Source organism: Fukomys damarensis, unplaced genomic scaffold, assembly GCF_012274545.1.
Source record: "Fukomys damarensis isolate Sample0158 unplaced genomic scaffold, DMR_v1.0_HiC HiC_scaffold_11, whole genome shotgun sequence".
Classification (NCBI taxonomy): domain Eukaryota; kingdom Metazoa; phylum Chordata; class Mammalia; order Rodentia; family Bathyergidae; genus Fukomys; species Fukomys damarensis.
In genome coordinates this window covers 10,137,872-10,163,335 of record NW_022900923.1, presented here as the reverse complement: position 1 = coordinate 10,163,335, position 25,464 = coordinate 10,137,872, and the positions used below count along the sequence as shown (strand labels likewise).

The following is a 25,464-nucleotide window of genomic DNA, read 5'->3' as shown; positions in this document are numbered from 1 at the left end:
CATTACTTCATTTATTGAAATGTAATAATTGAGTGATATCAGCAAAATTCAGTAAATTGTCTTGGGCTTATAAACAAAGATTATAGTGATTATTGAATTTGTAATATTATAAGATTTCATATTTAAGCATTGGAAATTATTTTGTTGGGAGATTGCTATACCTACACGTTAGAGTTCACATCGATGGGAGCTCCAGACCAATGTTCTTTGTGCTAAAGGTTCAACAGTAGTTCCTTAACTTATTCAACAAATTATTCCTTAATTTATTGTGTATCTACTATACATTGGGCATTTTACTGTACTGTCAGAAAACTTATTTATAGTGGAAGAGATGTGATGCTGTAAGTTTTTCCCACAAGTGGAAAAAGAGCAGTTAACAAGAAGGACATGGAGTGACAGCTGTTTGATGTGCTCCAGTCACTGTTGCTGTGTAACAAACTTCCTCATACTGAGTGGAAAAAATGCCACTTGATTTTATTGTGGATTTTCTGCAGCAGGAATGCAAATGGAGATGGCAGAGCAGGTTTATTTCTGTTCCACTTGTGTACGTGGCTTTAGGCAGAAAGATTGAGGGGGCAGTGCCCCTGCCTGCCTCACGAGTGCAAGGACCTGAGTTTTATCCCCAGTATCCCCCGCAAAAAAGATTGAGGAGGCAGAAAGCTTTTACATTGAGGAGGTGACTCTGTGGCTTGAGGCTGGAATTGTCTGGAAGAGTCTCCTCCCATACGCCCCATAGCTGCTGCTGGCTACTGTCCCCTGGCATCTTAGGGCTGTGGACAGCAGTATTTACATGCAGCCTCCCCATGCTTTTTTACAGTGACAGCTGCAGGGTGTCCTGGCTCTGAGCTCTTAACAGTGAATGTTCTAAGAACAAGTTAGAACCTGCCGTAATCCTTCTTTTTCACCAAGTAACCCGTCAGAGGTTTAACATTTCTAAAGTATTTTTATAGTAAATTTCTTATAATTAGAGTATAATTCATATGCCATAGAATTCAGAATTCTAAGGTGGGTTTATTTTTACTGAGTGTTGTACAACCATTGCCACTATCTAATTGCAGAATATTTTCATCTCCCCAACAAGAAACCCTTGTACTCATTAGCTCCCCAGCTTCTTCGAAAGGCAACCATTAATCTACCTTCTGTCTGTATAATTTACCTATTCTCACCATTTCATCGAAGTGAAATTGTATATTATGGCATCTTCTGGCTTGTTTCTTTAGAAACTTGTTTTCAGGATTCATCCATGTTGTATGTAGCATGCTCTTGCTACTCCATCCCCTTTTTTAGCCATATAATATTCTATTGTGTGGCTAGATACCTCGTTGTATTTATTCATTCAACAGTTGATGGATTTTCTTATTTGTATTTTGTTTTACTAATATGCATGACACTGCTATGAACATTCATGTATACATTTCTTTATATGGACTTTTTCAGAAATTGTACAGCATAGTGTATGTCATAGGCTTACTCCTTGAGCAGTCAGAGGCCTGCACAAATATAAGGGAAGGGACAGAGAACTTACTGCCCAGTGTAGAAGGGCATGTAAGGTGGGAAATACTGTTGCAGCTTGTAAAGTAAAATTTTCCACACATAGAGATGGTTAGGGAATGGGATGTTTGCTCAGAGATCTGAGTGATCAGAAGGCAGCCATTGCAAAGATATGGGAAGAGCTTTGCAAGAGAGGCTAATACAAAAGCCCTAAGGAAAGAAGAGGTCAGTTTTCCCTTAGATTCCAAGACCAGTGTGAGTAGAGCCAAATAAGGACCTGCTTGTCTGTACTGGGCAAGGATTTCTATTTATTGAGCCTCCACTGTGTGCCCATACTGTGTACAGACATTACAACTGCTGTTTCATTCCATGAGAAGAACCTTCTATGATACTTAGCATTTGAAAGGTGAGAGAACAGAAGGTGTCATTTTTTAGCCTGTAGAGTTGGGAAAGGCGAAGTCTGGTCTGTCTGTTGGTTGTCTCACCGGAAAGCATACTTTTACTTTTTGCTTTGTTTTGGGTTTTGGTGGTGATTTGTTGTTGTTTGAAATGGGTTTTTGCTGTGCAGTCCAGTTTGGCCTTGACCGAAGCTCTGGGTGACCTCAAATTCACGATCCTCCTGCCTCAGCTTCTCAAATGCTGGGATTGTACAGGCGTGCACTTCTGCACCTGGCCTACTTGTTCTTTGCTAGCTATGTGCACATTAGCCCAAGAAAGTCACAGCTTCAGAGCCACTTACAGATGTAAATAAATGGAATTTTTAATATGCATGCTTTGTTAAACACCCAACAGAAGATAATCAAAAGAAATTAGGAAGTAGAATGAATTCACAATGGTACTGGCAAGCCCTGTGTATCTAGTTACTCATGCTGGTTTACTGTAACAGTTTTTTCATTGAAGCCTAGGAATTATATTTACATTTCAAAAATTTCGAGTTTTTGTAAATAAGTGCTAATATTTAAAATATAGTAACTTTCTGATTTTTTTTTCTTTTCAAAAGTAACACTTTCTCTGCTGCAAAGTCTAGAGTTTAAAAATATCTTTTTGTGGTTGAATTAGGTAAAATTTTAGAAACACTCTTCTTTGTTTATTTAAATACAAGATCATATTTTCTAGAATTGGGTTATTTTTGTGAATGTCCTGTAAAACAAATTCTTTGTTTTGCTGGAGTTCAATTACACTTGCTATACATTTGCTATGAATGATGATATACCACATTTAGAATACCACAATTAGTTGTGTCACAATTAAGGGAAATTATTTCTGAAGAAGATAAATATGTCTCATTTCAGAAGCAGATGATCTCCTAAGAAAACAAAGATACTGTTTTCTATGCACATATCATCAACTGATGAACAAAACCAAGAATTTAATGCAAGAAGAGTCTAATTATTTCTAAATAGGAAGTTTATAGTTCACATGAAATTATCAATTTCTTTTTGAAAACAAGTAAGAAAACATGCCTGTATACCTGTTTTTAATATTACAAAGGTTTTGTCTTTAAGAAAACAGCTTGTATGCCCACCTATGTTTGAAACATCAGTTCATAATTAAAATCTTAACACCATGAAGAGATTGATCATTGAAGATACTGTCTATGGAGGAGAGACTTGGAAACAACAGACTTCTTATATAAATTCTAATAAATATCTACATCATATACTGCATTTTTGTTAACTTTGGGTGCCTTGGGAAGTGTTTACTCTTACTTGCAAAACTAAGAATTCAATTCCCTTATTCTTATTTCCACTGTGGACTGTTTCTGAAGAACACTATCAATTTCTTTTTGAAAACAAGTAAGAAAACATGCCTGTATACCTGTTTTTAATATTACAAAGGTTTTGTCTTTAAGAAAACAGCTTGTATGCCCACCTATGTTTGAAACATCAGTTCATAATTAAAATCTTAACACCATGAAGAGATTGATCATTGAAGATACTGTCTATGGAGGAGAGACTTGGAAACAACAGACTTCTTATATAAATTCTAATAAATATCTACATCATATACTGCATTTTTGTTAACTTTGGGTGCCTTGGGAAGTGTTTACTCTTACTTGCAAAACTAAGAATTCAATTCCCTTATTCTTATTTCCACTGTGGACTGTTTCACTGAAGAACACACATTCATTCATTATTTATCAGGTATTTATTAGGTGTCAGGGTTTATGTTAAGTGTTAGGAATACAAGTAGCTTGCTATTTAATAAGGTGGTGAGATGTGGCAGGTAGTTCCTGTGCAAGAAAAGAGCTGTTTTACTGAAGCCACACACAGTGCAGTGGGAGGGAAAGGAAAAGTATGCTTGCGAGGAAGGCCTGGCAGTCCTACCTGGGAAGCAGGAAAAGAGGGAGGATGCATGGGAGGGTGGCTGGAATGCAGAGGGTTTGGTTTGGATCCTGGGGATCAGGGACATTCCCTCCTGAACTGCGTGCAGGGGATGATGCCGTGTGCACAGGGTCAGTGTCAGGGAGCGACTGACAGGGGCCGAAGCTGAGTGCGGGGTTCTCACTTCTTTGAACCTTGCAATTTCTAGTACATACTACTCATTAATGTCAGTCTTTCTTGATAGCAAGGTAAGTAATAGTTCTCTATCTGATTTGGAATACTTTCTTGACAGCTACTTTTCTTGCAGATGACTCACTGTCAATATTTTCTCCTGCTCTCACAGAAGAATTGTTCACATGATTTGTAGAGGTCTTGTTGCAACCTCTGCTTCATCCAACAGTGGTGTTCTTGTACCTTTTGTTTTTAATTTAATAGGAATAATTTTCTGTTTAAAGATAGATGGAGGATATTTTAAAAATGGTGTAGAGTGTTAGAAATCAGTTCAAAGCCATCTTATTAAATGTGGTATTTAGTACAACAGATATTTCTTGGTATTTCTTACAGCAGGTTTGTAAATAAACTTGTTTTAAATGAACTCAACTTGCTTCTTGTGGCAGAGACCACAAAGAAAAAAAAATGTCATAGTATTAACATGTCATTTGTTGAAAGGAGTTTTAAAGTATTCTTTCTTACCCTCTCCTGATGAAGAGTGGGGCTGACAGTCCAGCTTTCATCTTCCACAGTCGTACAGGTCTTATTGTTAAGGAAGACTGGGGCTTTTCTCACTGCTTTTTTACAGAGGTTACAGAGGTCCTATTCTAGCAGGCATATAACCTATGTGTTTACTGTGCTGCATCTGTAAAATTCCGTTTAAAAGATAGTGTAAAATGAGAATGTTTGTACTCTTTTTTACATTAGAAGAAAATAAAACTGGCCCTGTAATACATTATGGAACATCAGCTATCATGAGGGGATTTTATTTTTGTAATCTATACGCCTAGAAATTATAAAAGAAATCAGAAATCATGTATAAACTCTTACTGTTAAATTTTATTATTTGGTTTGGCTCCTGTGAATCCAAACCATTTTATGCAGTGCTAATTATTTAGAGTCTCAGCTTTGCTCTTGAGTTAGCAGTACCTGATCAACTTTCCAACTGTAAAACAGTTTGAAAATCAAATGTAGCTTACATGCAAGACCCAACAAAATTAAAAGTGTTAAGTACGTTTTGGCAGTTCACTTTTATTATGCCCAGTCCTCAAATGTACCACCAGATAATCATCTGAATGTTAGTTATTTTTCACATGCTTATGTGATCACACAAAAAGTACATGCTAAAAAGAAGCAGATGGTGACAGATGGGGAAGGTTGAATAAGGTGGTTTTGGAAACCTAGAGAAATGCACTTCTGTAATAGTGTAAAAATAAAAATTATTTGATAATCAAGTTAGAACTCATGAAAATTGGAAAGAATGACTTGATTGTTGGGAAATGTAGAACATCTAGCTATGGTAACTATTGAGGGAAAAAATACATAATTACATCTAAGTGCAAAGTGATTCCCACCACCAGTGGCTGAAAATGAGGTTTTTGATGCATTCTTCTTAGTTTTCAGAATCTTACTTTTACAAAGCATTCACCTTATGATTTTTATTCATTTTTATTTAGAAACCTGTGTTTAATACTCATTGAAAAAAAAATATCTGAAATACGTCACAATATTTTAATAGCTATTTTTGATACAGAGATTTTATGGTGATAAATCCTAATATAAATGTAAATTTAATTCTATATAAATTTGAAGTCAAAGCTATATATTAACTTCCTAAAAAAGTTAGTAAAAGCAATAGTGAGGATTAATATGGAGTAAAATAGTTGGAGAGAATAGTTAGACCCTAACTTGACTGAAATTTATTAAGCAGAATTGTACTTACGTACTTCAAGTCCAAAGAGTAAGTGTAAAAGATGTCATTTTGTGGACTCTTTCAGTGTTATCACTTGGAAATGTTAAGAGAAATGACTGAGGCCAAAGTGAGGTGTGTTTGGATGTTTACTCTGCAGGGAAAATTCGTAGCATGTACAGTTACATTTGATTAGCCTTTGGACAGAGCTCTCCATATTCCTGCACGTGGTGACATTCGTCTTAGAACTTCTAAGAGCGTTTTGTGAAAAGAGTTGTTTTAGCCTTTCTAAAACTTGTGTACAACCTTACCATTGTATTCAGTTATAAGTAATTCACATAATACCTGTTCTCCAGAGGTACCTTTGAAAACCTTCACCTGCCTGGTGTTTCTGAAAAGGACTCATCCCCTATATCAAAGTGAAAATTAGATTTCCTTAATTTCCTCTAGGAGCACAATGATCAGTTCAGATAGCAGTTTTCTGCTTTATGGCTGGAATTCATATTTAAGAACTGCCATGTGAAGTGGCTTGTTACCCATTGGACATGTTCGGATTATTTGTTTACTGTGGTGCTGCTCTTTACTATTTTGGGTAATATTAGCAGTCCATCTCATTTTGTCCCATAGTTAGGTATTGTTCGAAATGTGAACTAAAACGGAATTCATGCCTCTCAGTATTTATAAATAGTGGGTTTTATTTAGAGTCCTATTAGTTTTTATAGTAGCTGTTTTTCACCTAAACTTCTTTTCCGTGTTATATGATATTTGGCTTTGATATATTTGATATGATTCTAGGTAAAACACAAGTTTAATTTTAAATTCTCGGAAGCATGAAAACATATTAAAAACTACCCAAACTTGGGTAGTTGCACGTAGTACTCATTAATAGCTATTTTTGCTGGGATTGCAGTGACCCAGTTTCTTTTACTTCCATGGTGTCTGTTGCTTCGGAATAAAGTAGAGAGATCTGTGGGAAGAGCCGTGTGAGTGGGACTCAGTCACCATGATTGTGTCCGTTCAGCTTTGCCCTGGTTCAAGGATTTTGCTGTCTAGCCTGAGTTTGCTTTACGCATTCTAGGAGGAGGAGGCCAAAAGGCTGAGGATAGTGCAGTTCATAGTAAACAGCCAACTCTCTCTTAAGAATTATTAGAACCAAGTGGCAGTTGAGAAATAGTTATGAAGTACATGTTTATGAAGAGACCATTAAATTAGAATTCTTATGAATTGAAATACCTGTGTCTCTTCAAACTGCGATCTGTTTTAAAGTCTGAATTAGGATATTTGTCATTACTTTTTAATGATGTTGAGAGTGTATGTAGAGTTTCCATAAGTGCTAATGTTCCATGTACATCACTTAGTACTTACCTGAAATGTAAGGTTACCAGAAAGAAATTTTTGAATTCGTAGTAAATTGGTTCATCCGAGTTCACAGTTTACTTTCACAACATAGGTGTGCAGACAGTTTGTTTCAATGTTTAATTTTCCCCCATCTGTTCTGTCAGGATTATTGATTGAGCAGTAACCCACTCCAGGTATTCAGAGCCTCCTTATAATTGCTTGTCTTGGGAGCATTGTGTGGCCTGACCAGCAAGCTGGAAGAGGTGTCCCTTCCACCTCCCAGTTAACCCTAATTAGTAACAGAATACTGGGATGAATGGGTGGCTTTTTGTTTTGTTTTTTAAGGCTTGTTAGCCAGATAAGTTTTTATATTGGGAACATTAATTGATGATATTTTAAAATACGTTTTTTTATTTAATACCATTCTTTGAAATTAATCACTATTTAAAAGCCTGTTCATGTTTCTCTCACCAAATTGATTTATAAATGGAAGTATCTTCATCACATGTTACCAGAATATTTAATATAAGTAATATTTACTGTGGCCTCTTTGAATCTTAGGTTTTGTTATATCTGAAAGTAAGTTGATTTCTGACTTCTGGTTGGAAAATTGAGACTAAGCCCTTTTTTTCCCTAGACCTTTGTGCTCTGTTTGGGTTTTGGTTTGATGTGACCCCTCACCACTTTCAACATTTCTGTTTCTTCCAGGGGTCCAGATTGTCTTGTCCTTTAGCTGTTTGGGCATTTGTGTTAAATGTAGGTATAAAGTAGAGGTGCATCCAAGGTTGTAAAAGACAATAGGGAAAGGAGGAAATACCAAATGTCTGCATTCATGTCTCACTGCAGATGTCATTTAAAAGTCAGTAGTACTGATTTTCTGGGAAAGAGACAGCCTGACTCATCGAGATAAGTCTTTTACTTAGGATTTCTCTAGGAATGCGTTTGACCCGTATTTATATACAAATTATATAATAAGTTATGTGTCAGTGGCGTTAAAATGTTTTCATTGCTGTGCTTCTGCTTTATATCACCATTTATCATGCCCTTGTCTCGCCTTCACAGTGATCATAAAATAAACCAGCTTTTCTGCTAGGGAAAAAGTCTGAGTCACAGCTCTTACGTTAAAAGTGTATTTTATGTGTTACTATAATTTTAGAAAAAGAAGTGATTTGAGTAAGGAAGAATTATCTTCCAAAAGTAGTATTGAAAAGTCTGTTGGATTTGAAATCATTTGACTTTGGATTTCTAAAGTATTTCACAGTATTGTGTTTTGAAATCATTTAGATTTGAGGAGAAAGAATGGAAATATGAACAGTGGGAACATGTGGCATATTATATATCCACAAGCAGAATATTGTAATCACTTGGTTTTTTAAAATTTCTTATATTTCACCTTGTTTGGAGGCAGGAATTGAACAACAACAACAAAAAATCACTCTTTTTTAACTGATAGCAAAATCCTTTAAGTAGAGAGTTGGGATATTTTATCCTCAGCAGTGCTTACAGTTACACGGCAGTGAGACAATACGGTACATCAGTGCTGTTCACTACAAAGCGATACCGCAAACAGTTCTAATTATAGCATTGTACATCATTATATCAATTACAGCACGTATGTTCAGAAGCACAACCATTTGAGAATCAGTATTCATTTTACAAAGCTAAATACAATATATTTTATCAAGCAGAGTTTTTAACAATAGTTTTATATTTCAGTCATTTCTCTTCAAAAATGAAAAAAAAAAAAAAACCAAAACCCCTCTTTTTATGTACTCACTTTCCCTTCTGGCTGCAAACCAGGTATTTAAACAAAAATAAAGGATTGCCAGTTTTGCCAGCTGGGGATGAGAACCCGGCTGGTGAAATGTGGGTTCGGGAGGCAGTTAATCCAGCTTTTATGCTTTTTATGGTTTTATGGAAAAAGAGGTTAAAAACCACATTTGGCTCCTTTTTGTGTGTGACAATGTTTTGTTGGTGTTATAGGAATGCAGATAAAGATTAGACTTTTTTTTCTTTGCTATTAGGTTAAAAAACTGTATTGATTAGATAATGGCCAACAAATAGTACATTCTACTAATTGGCCATGGGCTAGATCCCTAGATCGTCCAAAGTCACTGTTACAATATTTCCTTTAACATAAGAATGTATATAGAATTCTTTATGCTTCTTTATGTTATCTCTGGTTTTATTTGTTCTCTGTAAACAAATCGAAAATTGAAATATTTTTGACCAATGATGAAAACTAGAATTTACTGTCTTCCAGAAAATATTTTCTTTAATTTGTGATTAACAAAAGAATACTGGAAAAACAATAACTGGACTTGCTGTGGTTTAGTGGTGCAATTCCTACACTTTTCTGTCCACGAGACAAACATTGAAACTATTGAATTAAAATCTTTTCATAGTATTCTATGAGTAGATCATTAAGTAACACAGATTTTCCTTCAAATTTGATTCTTCATTTTTAAATCTTTTGCTATCAAAGTGTCTTTTATAGTATTTATAGGTAACCATAATATGTCAAAAATATCACCTGCAATTTTGTGAAATTGCTAATAAATTTTAAGTAACAGTGACATAGCCTTCCACAAAGTACTTGACTAATCCAAACCAAAAGAGTTTGAAACATTACAATTCTTTTCAGTTTTTCTATTATATCATGTTATATATGTCTTTTTTTTAATTGATTCAATTCATGTCTGTGGTTTTCTTAATCTGTTTTTCCCAAAGCTTGAGAGGATCAAATAAAGCAAGCTTTAAGATTATTCAAATAATTGTTTAAAATAAAATACTGGTTTTTGCATATAGACAAGGAATATCCCATTGAAGGAGAAACCAAGTTTTACCTGGGTCATATGGAAGTTGCCATGTTGTAATTTAAACAGGTCGCTCTAATCTAACCAAGGTGATACTTTCATACCATTTTTTTTGCTGAATTTATTTTGCATTTAGTGTATTTTGGGAAACAAATACAAGGACATATACCAGTACATAGTTTTCGTTGTCTTTAATAAAAATTTTATTGAGTTACTGAGGCTTTGGATACTGAAGTTTGTTACAGACCAAACAGTAAGCCTTATATTTACTTTATTAATTATTTTCTGAGCTCAAAAAATATGGGGGCTCAGAGAAGTTTTCAAATTTATATTAGTGATTGTCATGCCATGTCCTCCCCATTGTTATATTGTGCTGGTTACTCTTGTCTTTCACTGATTTTAATATAAAACTTTGGTTTTTTTACTTAGATCTTAAAGCAAGAATGTGTAAGGTGCATTGCACATTCCATAGTCACCACCATCTAGCTTTAAACTGTCACTGAAAGTCAACATTAGTGGGCTCAGGATGGAAACGTTAAGTAGACCCTAAGAGAAAATAGGCAAATATGCTAACATTTTAAATTTTATTTCTATATACGCATTTACTTGGGTTTTGTTTTTTGGTTTTGGATCACAGGTTTTTTTGTGTTTTTTTTTTAAACAAAGACCATTTCTGTGTATACATTGAGTATTCCACATACTTGCTGTGATTTGTACCTTCTCTAGGTTGCTTCATAGTTTAGAGGTTAAGATCTCAGAATAGCCTACAGGCTTTTGAATTGGGATGCATGTTTTTTGTAAAACCCTTACATCTTATGAATAATGCTTTAAAATTAGTATGTAGTGATTAATCGTTTCGCTGATTTCATTTTAGGTGTTAGAAGACAATGACTATGGCCGAGCAGTAGACTGGTGGGGCCTGGGGGTTGTCATGTATGAAATGATGTGCGGAAGGTTGCCTTTCTACAACCAGGACCATGAGAAGCTCTTTGAACTGATACTAATGGAAGACATTAAATTTCCTCGAACACTCTCTTCAGATGCAAAGTCATTGCTTTCAGGGCTCTTGATAAAGGATCCAAATAAACGGTAAGCCTCAAATAACACTCAGTAACTGATGAATGTGGCTATAAGTTGTGATATGGAAATTAATTCAGCTGTAACTAACACCAAGAAGTAATGTGTTTGGTGTAGGCATCCTCTCTCTGAGAATACTGATTTATTTTTAACTGCATAATATAGAACATTTAAAAAATTTTATCAACTGTTTCCTGACTTGGAAAGTTTATGCAGATTTAACAGCTAAGGATTGTGAGAGTTTCATTATGAGAGAACAGTGTCTTCGCTGCCCAGCTGCCTGACCTTGTGGGCATAGGAGGATTCCTGTCTCTGGCCTTTATATTTCTGCTGATTTACATTGTCGAAAGAATAAACCTGTTTGTGCTCTTTCCTCCCACTCCCAACCAATGATAACACATATTTTAATTTATTTTTTGTGATTTGAAAATACTATTCTTTTTTTCCATGCATGACTGAAGTATTGACAACAAAGAGAAAAAAAAAATTTTAAAAAAACCCTTTACACATTGTATTTCTTTTTGTAACTACAGCTATGACCTAGAGTCCTCCAGTCCTTTCGAGACACAGTAGTGTTTGTTCGTGTTTATATGTTCACTCATATATGCACACATCATGTAAGTCATGTGAAATGAAAACGTTCCTTAGTATCTGTCCTTATACATGAATATGGGGACCCTCCCATCTTTAGACATCTGTATGTTTGTATGAGCTTCATCTGTGAAGTTCTCTGAAATTCTATGAAATCTTAAGCATCTGGAAGATAGATGATTTCATATGTTGTTGAATTGTCCATAACTCCTCTTCACACAGTGTTTTGTTACGGTGTTCATTTATGATTGGTGTTCAATAAATATTTATTGACAGATTAAATCAACAAGTGAAGGAATAAATGAATCCTGAAATGTGGGCGTTGTGTACTTCAGAAGTGCTTCATTGCATGTTTCTAGCCTTTAATTTATAAAGAATGGGACCGTACCTTCAGCAGAAGTAAACAAACATAATAAAAGAAATACCATTTTTTATTTTGTGAGGAACCATTCAACAAAGGTGTTTGATAATCCTAACAGCTGAGGCATAACCTTATATTTGTAAATGCTTTTTGCCTTCTTTTTCAGGACACTTTGACATCTTTGATCTGTCTTTCTTTTTCAAAAGCCTTGTATACAACAGCCAGCTGGGAGTGGTGGCCCATGCCTATAATCCCAGCACTGGGGAGGCTGAGGCAGGAGGATTGCTGTGAGTTTGAGACCAGCCTGGGCTACATAGTGAGTTCCAGGTCAGTCTCAACTACATAGTGAGACCCTGTCTCCAAAAAACAACAAAACAACAACAACAAAACCACCAAAAGCCTTGTACAGCAGATAGGGTAGATACTATTCACGTTTCCTTTTGAATGGAAAACAAAGGCCTAAAGAGGATTTAAATGATTTTTCCCCAGGTCTCATAGAAAGTTCAGGGGGAATAAGAATAGAAAGCAAGTTTCTTGGTGCCTACGTGGTATCTCTTATATATCTTATTTACAGTGCATTCAGTTTGCAGTTCAGATTTTGAAATGTGTTACATTTAGTCTGGTTAGGTAATCTGTATCTCTCATTTTATCTGTTTGATTTGGGCTCTGATATTGGGCTCAGTCTCAAGGGCAGTGAATTTTTATCCCCTCCTCTTTCTGACTCCTCTAGGCAGTTGTGGCCTTTTGCATTGTTGCCCTCTCCATCTAATGGCTGGTAGAACAGAATTCTACTATGATGTTCGTGTCTGTGTCCCATTCTTTTGCTAACTGTTACCCCAAGCCTACCTCATCCGTAGCACTAGCACGCAGGAGGTGTTTAGGATCTGTTGAGTAAGCGGGAGGTGAATTCTGGAGTGCTGTTGGCCTAGCATGTGTCTCCACTCAGGTTGGTGGTGTTCTAAGAAAAGATGTGGTATTCTGAGTCATCTGACACTTCCTTTTATAATAAATATATCAAGCCCCTTCACTGCTGAATTAAAATGTAGGGAAAACAAGGAACAAGATGAATAAGTCTCTGCTCTAGAAATTCACAGAATAATGAGGGACACAAAACATATATTCATGGATATTCAGGCCAACTATGTGCAAAGTGCTATTGAAATTATCTCTGTCTAGGGTATTGGAGAACTTGAGCTGGCTCGTGTAGGAGTTGGAGTTTGCGGTGGCATTCAAGCAGAGAAATTTACATGTAAAGTGCAGCTAGAATGCAAATGAACATGGCATTTGAGAAGTTCAGTGACTACAGCGTAGAATATGAGTTGGGTAACATTGGGAGATGAAGCTGATATGTTAGATTATAAGGACCTTATGTTTCTCAGAAAATATTTAATCTCTATTCGAAAGGAAGGAGAAGCCACCGGAGTATTTAAAGTAAGAGACAGTGTAATCAAATCAATGTTAACAAAGGTGGCTCTGGCGGCTCTGTGGTGGATGGTCTAGGAGAGTGAGGGCAAGGAGACAGCACTTAAGAATGCTTCTGGGATTGTCTCGATAAGAGACGGGTCCTTCTGGAAGCAGTGGTAAAGAGCAGTGAGCAGAGCTTTACAGACGGTTACCGGGAGTTGTGAGGAAATAGGCAAAGTCGGGGCTCCCTCAGAGCTTGTTTATAGATAGTGGACCTTGTTAGCAGACAGGCAGTAAGAGCATTGGAAGAGGGAACATATAGGGAAAACAAAGAAGAACAAGTCTCTGCTCCAGAAATTCACGGAATAATGAGGGACACAAAGCAAATATTCACAGATGCTCAGGTCAAACTGTGTGCAAAGTGCTGTTGAAATTATCTCTAGGGTATTGGAAAAATTGAGCTGGCTCATCTAGGAGTTGGGGATGTTGATAGTAACTTCTAATATGCCATGTTGGAGATTTCTATGGTAAACCTAGTCAAAAATGTCAGATAGTTCCAAATGATACAGCCATGCTTAAAAGCAACATAGCAGCTGAGTATATGGATTTGGGAGCCATGAACATCAGAGGTAGCTGGAGGCAAGAAAATTGTAGAGAGGATAAGACTGTTCAGAGAAGAGGGCCTAGCACAGAATCCTGGAAATCAAGTTAGAGGGAGAAAGAAGAGAAAGCCAATCAAGGACCCTGAAAAGTCTTTGGAAACATAACTAAAGAAAGTACTACAGTGTACTTCTTTATTTTCCCCATTAATAACCTTAAATACAGCCTGAAGTTTTTGGTATTCTTTAGTGAATTTAAAGAGTCAGCTATCGTTTTGCTTTTATTGTTCTCTGTTACTTTGATTCCATTAGCCCTTTCTTTATCATCCAATTTCGAGTATATGGGGAAAGCATGACCTTGTGTTGCATTCAGTATACCAAGAAGAAAGGAAATTTTAAGGTGTTTCTAATAGTAAAGAATCCAAAGCTGGGAATGGTGGCACATACCTGTAATGCCAACGCTCTGGGAGGCTGAGGAAGGAGGATCGCAAGTTTGGCCTAGGCAAGTTACGACTTAGCAAGACTCTGTCTCAGAGTAAAAATAAAATACTCAATGAGAAGGCCCTTGGTTCACTCGCTAGTGCTACCTGAAAAAGAAAAGAAAAAAGAATCCATAGGCTCTAAGGAGTTAGTTTGTCATTTTCATATTGGACTTTGTTTATCATTTTCATATTGGACTTTAATATTCTTAAACATAAATAACTCAGTACAAATTTGGTTTCTTAAATTTATATTAGAGAGCCATTGACATTGAAATTTTTGAAAATTTCATGCTTTGAGGAAGCGTGTTAGTGAATATCTTTCAGTTTTTAAGATGGCAGTCGAAGATTGTAATCTGAGGGTTTGCACGCTAATCGTGGATGACACTACATATTTGATATATACGGTGGTTATTTCCAGAACCAAACTACTGAGGTTTGAGTACTGAGGCTTCACATGAAAATGAATACCTGAGCCTGGACTAGAAGCTTTTGTCTATTAAATGATTCTGATTCTCTAGCCCCCACGCATCATCTCAAGTGTACTTCAGATGCGAACAGTATTATAGGCTATCAGCCAGAAGTCTGTAAACCGTAAAGCCTGTAATGTAAGTGAAAAAGTAGGATAGATTCTGGTTTTTTCTTTTACCCAGACTCCTTTGATGCTTATTCTGAAATGTTAGATTCTTTTTAGAAACATGTTTACGTGTTTCTGCTTTTCTAGTCTTCTACACAGAAGCTTAGAATGCATTTTGGATGCTCTATTACTGATCTTCACCCTCCAAGGAGTTTGCAGTCTACTATGGGGAGAAAAGCACAACTTGAAATAGGATGAAAAACAGTGCAGGTGGCAAGCAGAATGCTAAGCATTAACTAAATACAGAATTGGCAGGCTGAAGTTTCCTTGTGAATGTCACTGTTACAATCTGATCTAATCTGAAAGTCCTACCTCTGGCATGTGGTTCATTGAAAGAATTCTGTGTAGAACTGAGAGTAGGAGACCTGCTTGTGGAAACCACTTACCACCGCAGATACTTGGGTGTCAGCTGTTTATTTCCTAGCCTGACAGTGTGTCAGAGAATCCCATGTCCTTCCAATTGTTGTGTTTCTTATATATGATAACCAGAATTCATTAGATTGTAGAGCTACTTGTTTTCAGTGAATGATTTTCTTCCCACCAAGTGGTGTGTTAGAGTTAGTAACCAGTTGTCAAATTTTAAGGGATTTTGTGAGCTGAATGCTTAATACAAGCCATTGTAAAAGCTTAAATTTTATAAATGTAGAGTTCACAGAACTGTATTCACACTTTAGCAGTTTTCTGTACTAATAAATGTCTAGAAACTCATGGCCCCCCCTTTGAGCTTATAATTGTACAGACCAAAGGTAACTTGTATTAATCTTGAGTCTCAATAAATTTAGTATTAAATATTTAAAGTTTTTCTTTTCCTGATGTCATTTTTTTGGTCATGAATTCATAAGTCGTGAATAGCAAAGCAAAGGTAATAAATACTCAAAACTCACCACTTCCTCATAATTTTATTACAACTTTACTATTACCTATGTTCTTGAGGTTATATCTCTGTGGAAATAATATGTAGTCACAGATAAGCCACTGTGATAGCTTGCCATTGGCCATAGTGGGAGTTTTTACACTGTCAAAACTGGCCAGTACTACACATCTGTTTGATTTCTTGTTTTGACTGTTTAGACTTAAGAAGGTGATAAAGAAATAGATGAATGGATAAAGAAAATGTAGTATATTTATACACAACAGATTAATACTCAGATGCACCTTGAGACCAACACTAAGTGAAATAAGTCAGTCACAGAAGTTTAAATGTAATATTGTTTCTCTTACATGGTACAAATAGTTTAAAGAAGATAGGAAGTGGGGAGGAGGTGGGTTTTCTGGGAATGGGAAGGGAATCTAGAGATGGAAGGGAAGGGAGGGGAGTGCAGAGGACTAAGATGCGATACGTTCATTATGTGTGACAAACATGCTAATACCACACAGAAAGTTCCCATGCTAAAAATAAGTCGAGAAAGCATTAATGGGGCATGTTGACTTTAGAAGCGTGTTGTGTCTGCATCGTTACATTGTAAATGGCACAAAAATATTCCTCTTCTTTTCCAAAACTATTAGCCATTCAACAAGAAATTCAAATTATAAATTTTGTTAATCTTTATAAATTTGATTCTTCATATCCTTTGTTATCAGTAAAATTTATAGTAATATTATGAGAGCATGTTAGGTTTTCAGCACACATACTTTCTAACCATGAATAAGTCCACAGAAAGTGTGATATGATAAATTCATATTGTATAGGTTTCCTTTACTTTCTTTTCCATATTCTTTTTTCCCTACGTCCCTTCCTCCCCCTTGCTTTTCAGTTTTTTTCTAATTGTCTAATATGCCCTGTATTAGAAAATACCTGAATTTCATATTGTGCCATATATTATGTAAGTAAATAAGAATTTCTTCAAAAGTAGGACAGAGAGGGCTGAGGATTTAGCTCATTGGCTCTGCCACCTGCCTTGCAAACACAAGGACCCGAGATCGATCCCTAGCACCAAAAAAAAAAAAAAAAAAAAAAACTAAGAAGGAGAGAGGAGTATTTTTAAAACTGTTAAATTGCATTGCATATTGCACATTGTAAAGCAAATCACACTATAATATTGTGTAGACTAAGGATGGTATTTCTGTGGAATTCTTTTGAGATATGAGATACGAAAATATTTAAGTTTATAACATTACTTCACAGATTATTTTCCATTGAGCTTTAATTATTTCACAATTTATATTGACAAGGATACCTTTTGGCTTGAGTCATTCAAAAAAGGAAACTGATTTAGAGAATTCACAGTGGTAATAGGTGCTATATATGTTATTTCTGAGCTTTGCAAAACTAATGTAATACTTCTTGTTCATTACCATATCTCCCCTAAGTACCAAAGGGGCTTGCTTTTGTCAGGTCTGTCTGCAAGGTCTCTGCTCTTTTCTGTTTGTTCTAAAGCTAATTCTTGTTAATAGCACATTAGAAAAATTAGATCCTACTGCAAAAGCTTATTATGACTATTCCAAGAACTACTTTTACTCAGAAAATTACACTTTCACAAAAAATTTAACCCATTGGTTTGATATAAATGTTTTATACTCATTTAATTTTATTTCTGTCTTCATAGCCTCGGTGGAGGACCAGATGATGCAAAAGAAATTATGAGACACAGTTTCTTCTCTGGAGTCAACTGGCAAGATGTATATGATAAAAAGGTAGGATATATTCAAGGCATAATGTGTGTATGTTCTGGCTACTCTGCTAAAAGGGACTTACAGCAAAAAATTAAGTGAATAAATTTAATGATATAATGATAGTTTTCGTTTTACTGTGACATTTAGGTGACTATTGAACTTCTTAGTCCATATTTTTATTTATCATTTGTACTCCCCAAATGCCTCTTGACATTGTATTCATTGTTTTCAAAGAATTAATCTCCTTTTTTCTCCACTTAGTAGTTTGATAGTTTGCCTCTCATCATTCCTTTAACTGAAAAAAATTAAATTATACTTAATGTTACATTTTCTTCAGGAAAAACTAGCAAAAAAAATTATGACTTGAAAAATTTTAATTGTAAAGCGAACACTTTAATATATCCAACCCATTGTCAAAGGATTTTAAAGAAATATAGTGTTTATATTTAACAAAGTAATAACTTTATTGTCTTAGACCTCTCATTTGAAACAGAACTTTATTGCCTACAAAATGATGTTACCAATTATATCTTCACTTTTATTATAATCTTTTTTTGCGGTGGGGTACTGGGGATCGAACTCTGGTCCTTGCGCTTGCAAGGCAGGCCACTGAACCGCTGAGCTAAATCCCTGGCCCCTATTATAATCTTAATTTTGAGATTTATACTTGAGTTTAGGAACATGAAATCATGTTGCATTTATTTCATCTTATATTTTAGGTTCTTCAGATATTGTTAGTGCTAGCAATGATTTTGATATTTTGATTTTTAAATACTTGTATAAAATTTAATATTAAATATTTAGTAATTCATTAATTTACTTAGAATTTTTATCTAGTTATTTTTGTTGGTCCATCCATTTCAGTTATTCTGGTTTTCCTTAATATTCATTCTCTGAAATATTATCCACATTTTTTAGGGTTTGTTTTATACCAGATATTCTTCTCTATTAGCTTTTTAAATAGAGATGGAACACTACATGAGTTATGGGGAACACAAGTATTTCATTTTTGCGTTGTTGTTGCTAATGGAAATATAGCAAATTTTCCACCCATTTCTTATAGCTAAGCATTTAAAATAGTTACACCATGTTCAACACTTGTATTCAAAGCTTCAAAGCTACCAGTCTCATACATTTTGGTTCTATTTTGTATTAAAGTGCTGTGGTTTTAGTTTCTTACAGATCTTATGAGAAGTATGTGATTATTCTTAAATGTCCTAAATGTTTATTAAATGCATATACACAGTCTAACGTCCAGTTTACATCATGCTCATGGTCGTATGACATGGATACGTACGTAAAAAAGCCCCTCGTGAGCTGTGTCAGTACAACACAAAGGAACTTGGGAAAGAGCAAGGTCTTGCTGTGTCTCCAGAAGTAACACCTGGGTCAGAATAAAACAAAGAAACCACTTACTTAATAGATAATGGTTCAGGCATCAGTATGGTATTACTAATTTAAAGAAGGGGCACACCTTTTCAGTCTTGGAATGCAACTAAAATACACAGCAGTGGTTTCCTTACTGCTGCTCAGCTTTTTGTGGTAATGATAGTTTGGCCTCACCTGGAGAAAGCGCTCTGCGAATGCAGCCAACACATCACTGAAGAAGCAAGGTTTGCCCTGGCCCCGTCCCTCTAGGCTGCACACACCTGGGGCGAATGGCGTTCGCGGAGTCAGTGAGTTGGGCAGAGAGAAGGAGCCGCCAAGACACACCTGCATGCAGCTTATGTAGGTAGAGGATTAGTTTAAATAGTTTTAAATGATTAAAAAAAATTCTGTAGAAGCCACTTAATTTGAACAAAGGTGTAAAGCATCTTGCAAAAAGAAATAGAGCCACGGAAAGGGTAGTGTTTCCATGAACGGTAGCCTCACCAAGGGCCAGTACTGTGCACCAGGTGACTTAAGGGGTACTGCTTATGAGAGGAGGCGCTGGTTATCAGTATCACAGTGGTGCCTTCGTATTTCGAGTCCCTTTCTAAAAAGCTATGAAGTGTGGTAGTTGGGTTTACATCCTATCATAGAAAAATAAATTAAAAGAACCAGCCTGACAGTAGTAGCTATTTTAATGAATTCAGTTAAAATTCTCATTCTTTGTGCAGTATAAAATATGAAGTTATGAAATTGAACATTTTTATGGGACACATATCTTTAAAATGTGTAATTTATTCACAAGTGGTCAGTTCACCTGTAAGATCAGATATTTTATGACTTATTAATAAGTGTTGGGAGACTTATTTTTGTTGATTTATTCCATAATTATTGACCATTTTTCAAAAAGTTGTGGCAGAAAGACATCTAGAGTTGCCAGTATCTTTAGGGGAGATCTAAATCTCTCTCTAGGCAAGACAAGTAAACTTAAATTACAAAGAGGGTGATTTCCACTCATAGCACAGGACTGAAATCTAGACCCCCGTCCCGTTTTGCTTCGTGCCTCCTTTGTAGAATGATCAAGGCCATTTGATGGGCTGACACATACCACCAAATCATTTCAGGGCTTTCAGGCTTTAGAATCTCTTGCAGGAAATCTTTTGGTATGAATTCATCTAGGTAAATTCTAAGTGAATTCATACAGATTTTATGCTGTTGTCAATCTGTTAGGTTATTGTGTGTGTGTGTGTGTGTGTGTGTGTGTGTGTGTGTGTGTGTGTGTGTGATTTAAATCTTAAGATTTAACAATGAGCCTTCAGATCTCTAAGCATGTTGTATCTTTCCATCGGTCTTTAACTGGTCTTAGTAATGTTTTGTAATTTTCAGTGATTCAGTCTTGCACATATTTTGTTAGATCTATTATTAAGTATTGCATATTAGCCAATGTAATGATATTTAAAAGTTTTACATCAGTTTATACTCTGTAAACTTGGACAGCTCACTTCTTCCTTGTAGAATTCTTTTTGGTAGATTACCTATGATTCTTTGTATAGATGATTATAATCTCTAAATAGAAATATGTTTACTTCATTTCACATCTTGGTATATCTTATTTCTTTCTTCTTTGCCTTATTATATCAACTAAGACTTCCACTACAGTGTTGAATATAAGTAGAAAGAGTGGACATTCTGACTTTGTTTCTGAAGTTAGAGAGAAAACATGTTTTTCCATTAACTTCAGTGTTAAGTTCATGTTGATGGCATTAGTGGGAAAATATGGTGAACTCTAAATAAAGTTGATAATAGTGGTTTAGTTAATGAGCACATCTAGCAGCTGGGTATAGCTTTGTAGATCTCATGTACCAATAAGAGGAACCCAAGCTCCTGGATGAAGTGATTGATTTAGGAGCTTGTATGGCAAGAGTAAAAGATATTCCTGAAGTATTTTGTAATGCCAGGAAGTTCAGAAGAGCTTTTTTAAAGTCAGATAGAAAGGAGTCAACCTTGTGGCAAAAGCTGGAACAATGTCAGTAACAAAATACAGTGTTAGATTATGATCCAAAGAATAAAATAAACACCGGTGAACCCATACTTTATAAATAAATGATTGAAAAAAAGTAATATTGAGAAGGTACATGTCTTCCTTAAAGATGAGTTCCAATTAATAAAGATAGAAGGAATGAGAGAAATAGAAAATTCACTCCCAGGACAATAGAGTAAGAATTGTGCCTGCAGGATCTGCCCATGAATGCTAAAATGAGTAGGCAGAGGTTTAAGAGGAGATTTGCATAGTCTCAAAGTATCTCCTCCAAACCATTGTTTACAACAATAAAAACAATGCCTCAGCTGGAGCAGGAGCCCTGTGGTAGAACTCTTGCCCAGGATGTGCAGGCACTCGGGCTGCATCACCAGCAGCACAGTCAGTGACTTACCTTACTCTAGAGACACTTGGCGGACAGTGTTTTCACCAAGTGATCAAGGTTTACATCACCGCTAGTCTGACATTCTGACACCATGTCACCCACTAGTGACGTTCTGAGGGGGAATAACACCTCTCCAAAGTGCATAACCTCAAGATAATCATGAGAAAGCCCAAGGAGTATGAACCCACATGGGGACACTCTTCAAAATACCTGGTCAGCCAGGTATTTTGGCTACCTGACAGGTAACTGTCAGCCTCACGATTGGCAGAGAACAGTGGGCACGTTTTCACAGTTTGAGGAGAGTGATGGCAAGGAGACTAAGTAGTGTGGGATCCTGGGTGAAATCCTGGAGTAGAAACATGGCATCTGTGGGGAAGATGAACTCTTAAATTGGGAGCAGTAAGTAGTTTAACTAATAGCATTGCGTTGATGTTGATTTCTTAGTTTTGATAATTATAGAATGGTTATTATGTAGGATGTTAAAATTTCAGGAAGATTGGGCAAGGGGTATGTGGTAACTGTGCACTATTTTTGTAAGTGTTCTCTAAGCCTAAAATGTTTTAAAGATAATGTTATATGATATGAAGATTTCTTTATACCTCTTTTGTGAGCTTGAAGAAATTCTGTCTCTAGTTTACTGAGTTTATGTACTTGGATGATTTTCATTTCAGGATCATATTTGCCCTTACAAACAAGGTGGGGAGCATCCCCTGCTCGTTAGTGTATAGAACCTGTCATCTTCATTGCTCAATGATCTGGTAGAATTTACCAGTGACCTTACCTAGGCATGGAGTTCTGATTTTGCCAGAGGTTTTAACTAAGAATTCAATTTCTTTAAAATGGTAATGGGGATGTTGTCATAATGTATGTTCAGGAATAAGTTTTGGAATATTGTGTTTTTCAAGAAATTTTACATGTAAGTTTTCTGACTTACTGGCTTGGGGGAATGCATGTGATATCGTAATATTTGCAGCATGTGTATTGATGATCACCAGATACTGGTAATTTATGTTTTCTCTTTTTTGGTCAATCTTGCTGGAGGTTTATGAATTACTACATTTTTTAAAAGAACTATTGGCTTTACTGATTTTTCTTTATTGTTTTCTGTGCTATAATTCATTAATTTTGCCCTTTATTATTTGTACTGCTTTTGTGTATACTTTGCTCTTTTTCTAGTTTCTTTAGGTGACACTGTAGTATTGTTTTGGAGACCTGCTTTTATACTAACATATGCACTTACTACTAACAGTTTCTTGAGAAATTTTGATATATTTTCATTTAAAATATTTTAATTTCCTTTCTGATTCCTTTTTATCTTGGTGATTATTTAGAAGTGTTTTAAATTTCCAAATGTGTGGATTTTGAAGCTATTCTGTAGCTTAATTTTTTTATGGTTGGAGAATATGATTTTAATTCTTTTACAACTGTCAAGGTTTCGTGTATGGTTCAGACAGTGGTTTATGTTGATATCTAAGTTCTGCTTTTAATGTTTAACATGTTCCTCCCAAGGTGTTCCCTTAAGGTTGAATGCATGTCCTGTGAGTCTGTGTTCTGTATATTGTGTTCTGTCTGCATCATGAAACCTTTCTTTATGATTATGAGTTTGGTGTTGTTATTTGGTCATTTTGGTTTTGCACACTGGGTATGGAAGCCCAGGGCCATGAGTGTCTTTGGGGAAGATGAGTATATCTTCGGAGAAAGTTACCTGTTGATGCTTTCTCAAGATCCATGGCATTAATTGTTGTCTCCAAAATCTTTGTCTGATCCTGGTGTAAATACTCAGCTTTTTAAAAATTTTGTGTGATTTGATGCATTTTCCTCATCATTTTACTATTAACTTGTCAGAGTGGATGGTTTTAGGCACCATGTAGTTTATTCTTTTTTCTTATTCATAGGTAATAAATGATTTTTAGTGAAATGTAATATGAAGCCTATTGACATAATTTTAAATATGTTATCTTGCTATTTCATTTTTCTTTCTTTTGGTTTTTTGAGACAGGGTCTCACTATTTAGTTGAGACTGACCTGCAACTCACTATGTAGCCCAGGCTGGTCTTGAGCTCACAGCAACCATCCTGCCTCAGCCTCCCAAGTGCTGGGATTAGAGGCGTGTGCCACCACGCCCGGCTGCCATTTCATTCTTCTTGTCTACACTTTTATGATGTATTGAGAATATGATTTTGCTTTACCTTCTATTGTCTGTTGAACTGTGTCTTTTTTGTTTTAGATTGTGTCTAGAGTTTGCCATATACGTTTTTACGTTATCACAGTCTACTTAGACCTGTCAGATACCACAACGTGCTTCTCTTTCCTCCTTCCATTCTTTATGGTATCATTATCTTCTTTTCTTAAACATTGTTTATGTTATTTTTATATTTTCTTTTTATAATTTAGTATGCACAGCAATGCTTAGTGAGTATTTTCTTTTTCCTGTATTCTTTTTTCTTTGCCTTTATGCTAAGGCTAATTTAGCTGTACTTCTCAGGCATGAACTTTCTGAGTTTGGAAAGATTTGTGGAAAGCAAAAATACATTTGGAGGAAGTATAGGGCTGGAAATAATGGAAATGTAACATTTAAGAAGGGGAGAACAGTGTGAGAAAAGCAAAGTAGTGACATGCATGAAGATGTGCTGCCCGAAGGAGCCGGGAGTCTGCGGTGCTCAGAAACCTGCACGCAGACGCTGGAGCGGTGGCTTGTGACGACCGTGCATCTTCTTAAACGGCACCTCGGGCTTGCTTACGAGCTTGCCGGAACCCTGGAAGAAAGACTTGGCTTGGGTAACTGGACTTTTTCAAGTTTTGTTGGTACAGACTTTCAGGAAGAGTGTGGAAAAAATCTTACTTTTAAGAGATTACTGCATTGTGTAAGTAGTAAGTCGTGGAGATTTCACTTCAGAAGAAAAAGGACAATAAAGAAAGAAAAATGTGAACTCTATATGTACTGTCAAGAAACGAGAACTGTGATTTCAGTCTGAAAATACTGGGAGAAAGTTTCAAGTGAAAGATTATGGATAGTTTCGGTGATGTTTAATTCCAGATGGAGTTGTCCAAGGGATAGAAATACAGCCCTGCAGTTTGACATTGAGACCAAGAATGAATGTGCATGTCTGGGAATTCAGAGTTCAGGAAGTGGATTTACCTCTATAAGGAGAAGAAAAGAACAAGAAAATGGATGAGAAGAGGGGAGAATTTGGTGAGGGGGTGATGAGACTGAGACCAAGTATTAGAGGCTATTCATGGTTGACCACGCATTTCTGTGGGATTTGTCAATCAAAGTCCTTTGTGAGGTGTTGTTCAAAACTTGTCCACCGAGTCATGACTCTACTTGTCGTTTGAGATTTTGGCCTGAAGAATGATTGATGGCGGTAATTATTTTTCATGGAACAGGAATACTAACAAGAGAGATGACAGGTGAAAAATAGGTTTCTGGGTAGCTTCATGTTGATGTTTTTCTTCACACCCAAATAATGGCTCATTTCAAAATTTCAGTCAAAGAAAGATGTGTTCCAAGTGTCTATTAGACATTCTGATGGATAAACAGTATAATTACTGTCCTCTTTTGGTCATGCATTACACTGAGGCTAGAAAAGAGCATAGACAGCTGTCAAAACCCATGTTAGTTATGGGGTGAAACTTTAATAGTTTAAGCTTTAAAAGTTCTCAAATGGGGTTAGCAACAAAATACACCCAGATTGCTCCTTATTAGGCATTCCCCTAAAACAAAAGTACAATGAAAACTAGAAAAAATAAGAGTGAACAGAAGCTTAATGGTCAGTTGTCAGGAAAGATAAACAGAGACAACAACAATAATTTGGATCTTAGATTTCAAGACACAATATTAAATCTTGCAAGTGGATTGTTTTGGAACAAGTGACATTAATATATTCATTAAAAAGTAATATGTCATACCAAATAGCACCTCCATAAAAAAGTAAAAGTGCAGAGAGCTGATGGAACTGGACCTAACCACGTGCCCAAGTACAGTTAACGCATGTCAGCATTCACAAAATTTATTTATCTTCGCAAAGGTGCACTTTTTGCTT

The 25,464-nt window shown here is 35.9% G+C and overlaps 1 protein-coding gene across 5 annotated transcripts in view; it reads left to right on the top strand.

Moving 5' to 3' along the window:
• Positions 1-25,464, top strand: part of Akt3 (AKT serine/threonine kinase 3) — a 265,681-nt gene that overhangs the window by 215,573 nt on the left and 24,644 nt on the right. For all 5 annotated transcript variants that reach the window (XM_010642597.3, XM_010642598.3, XM_010642602.2 and 2 more), the window contains 2 exons: positions 10,744-10,958; positions 17,564-17,651. In XM_010642597.3, coding sequence (XP_010640899.1) covers positions 10,744-10,958; positions 17,564-17,651 — 303 coding nt within the window. The remainder of the gene's footprint in view (positions 1-10,743; positions 10,959-17,563; positions 17,652-25,464) is intronic.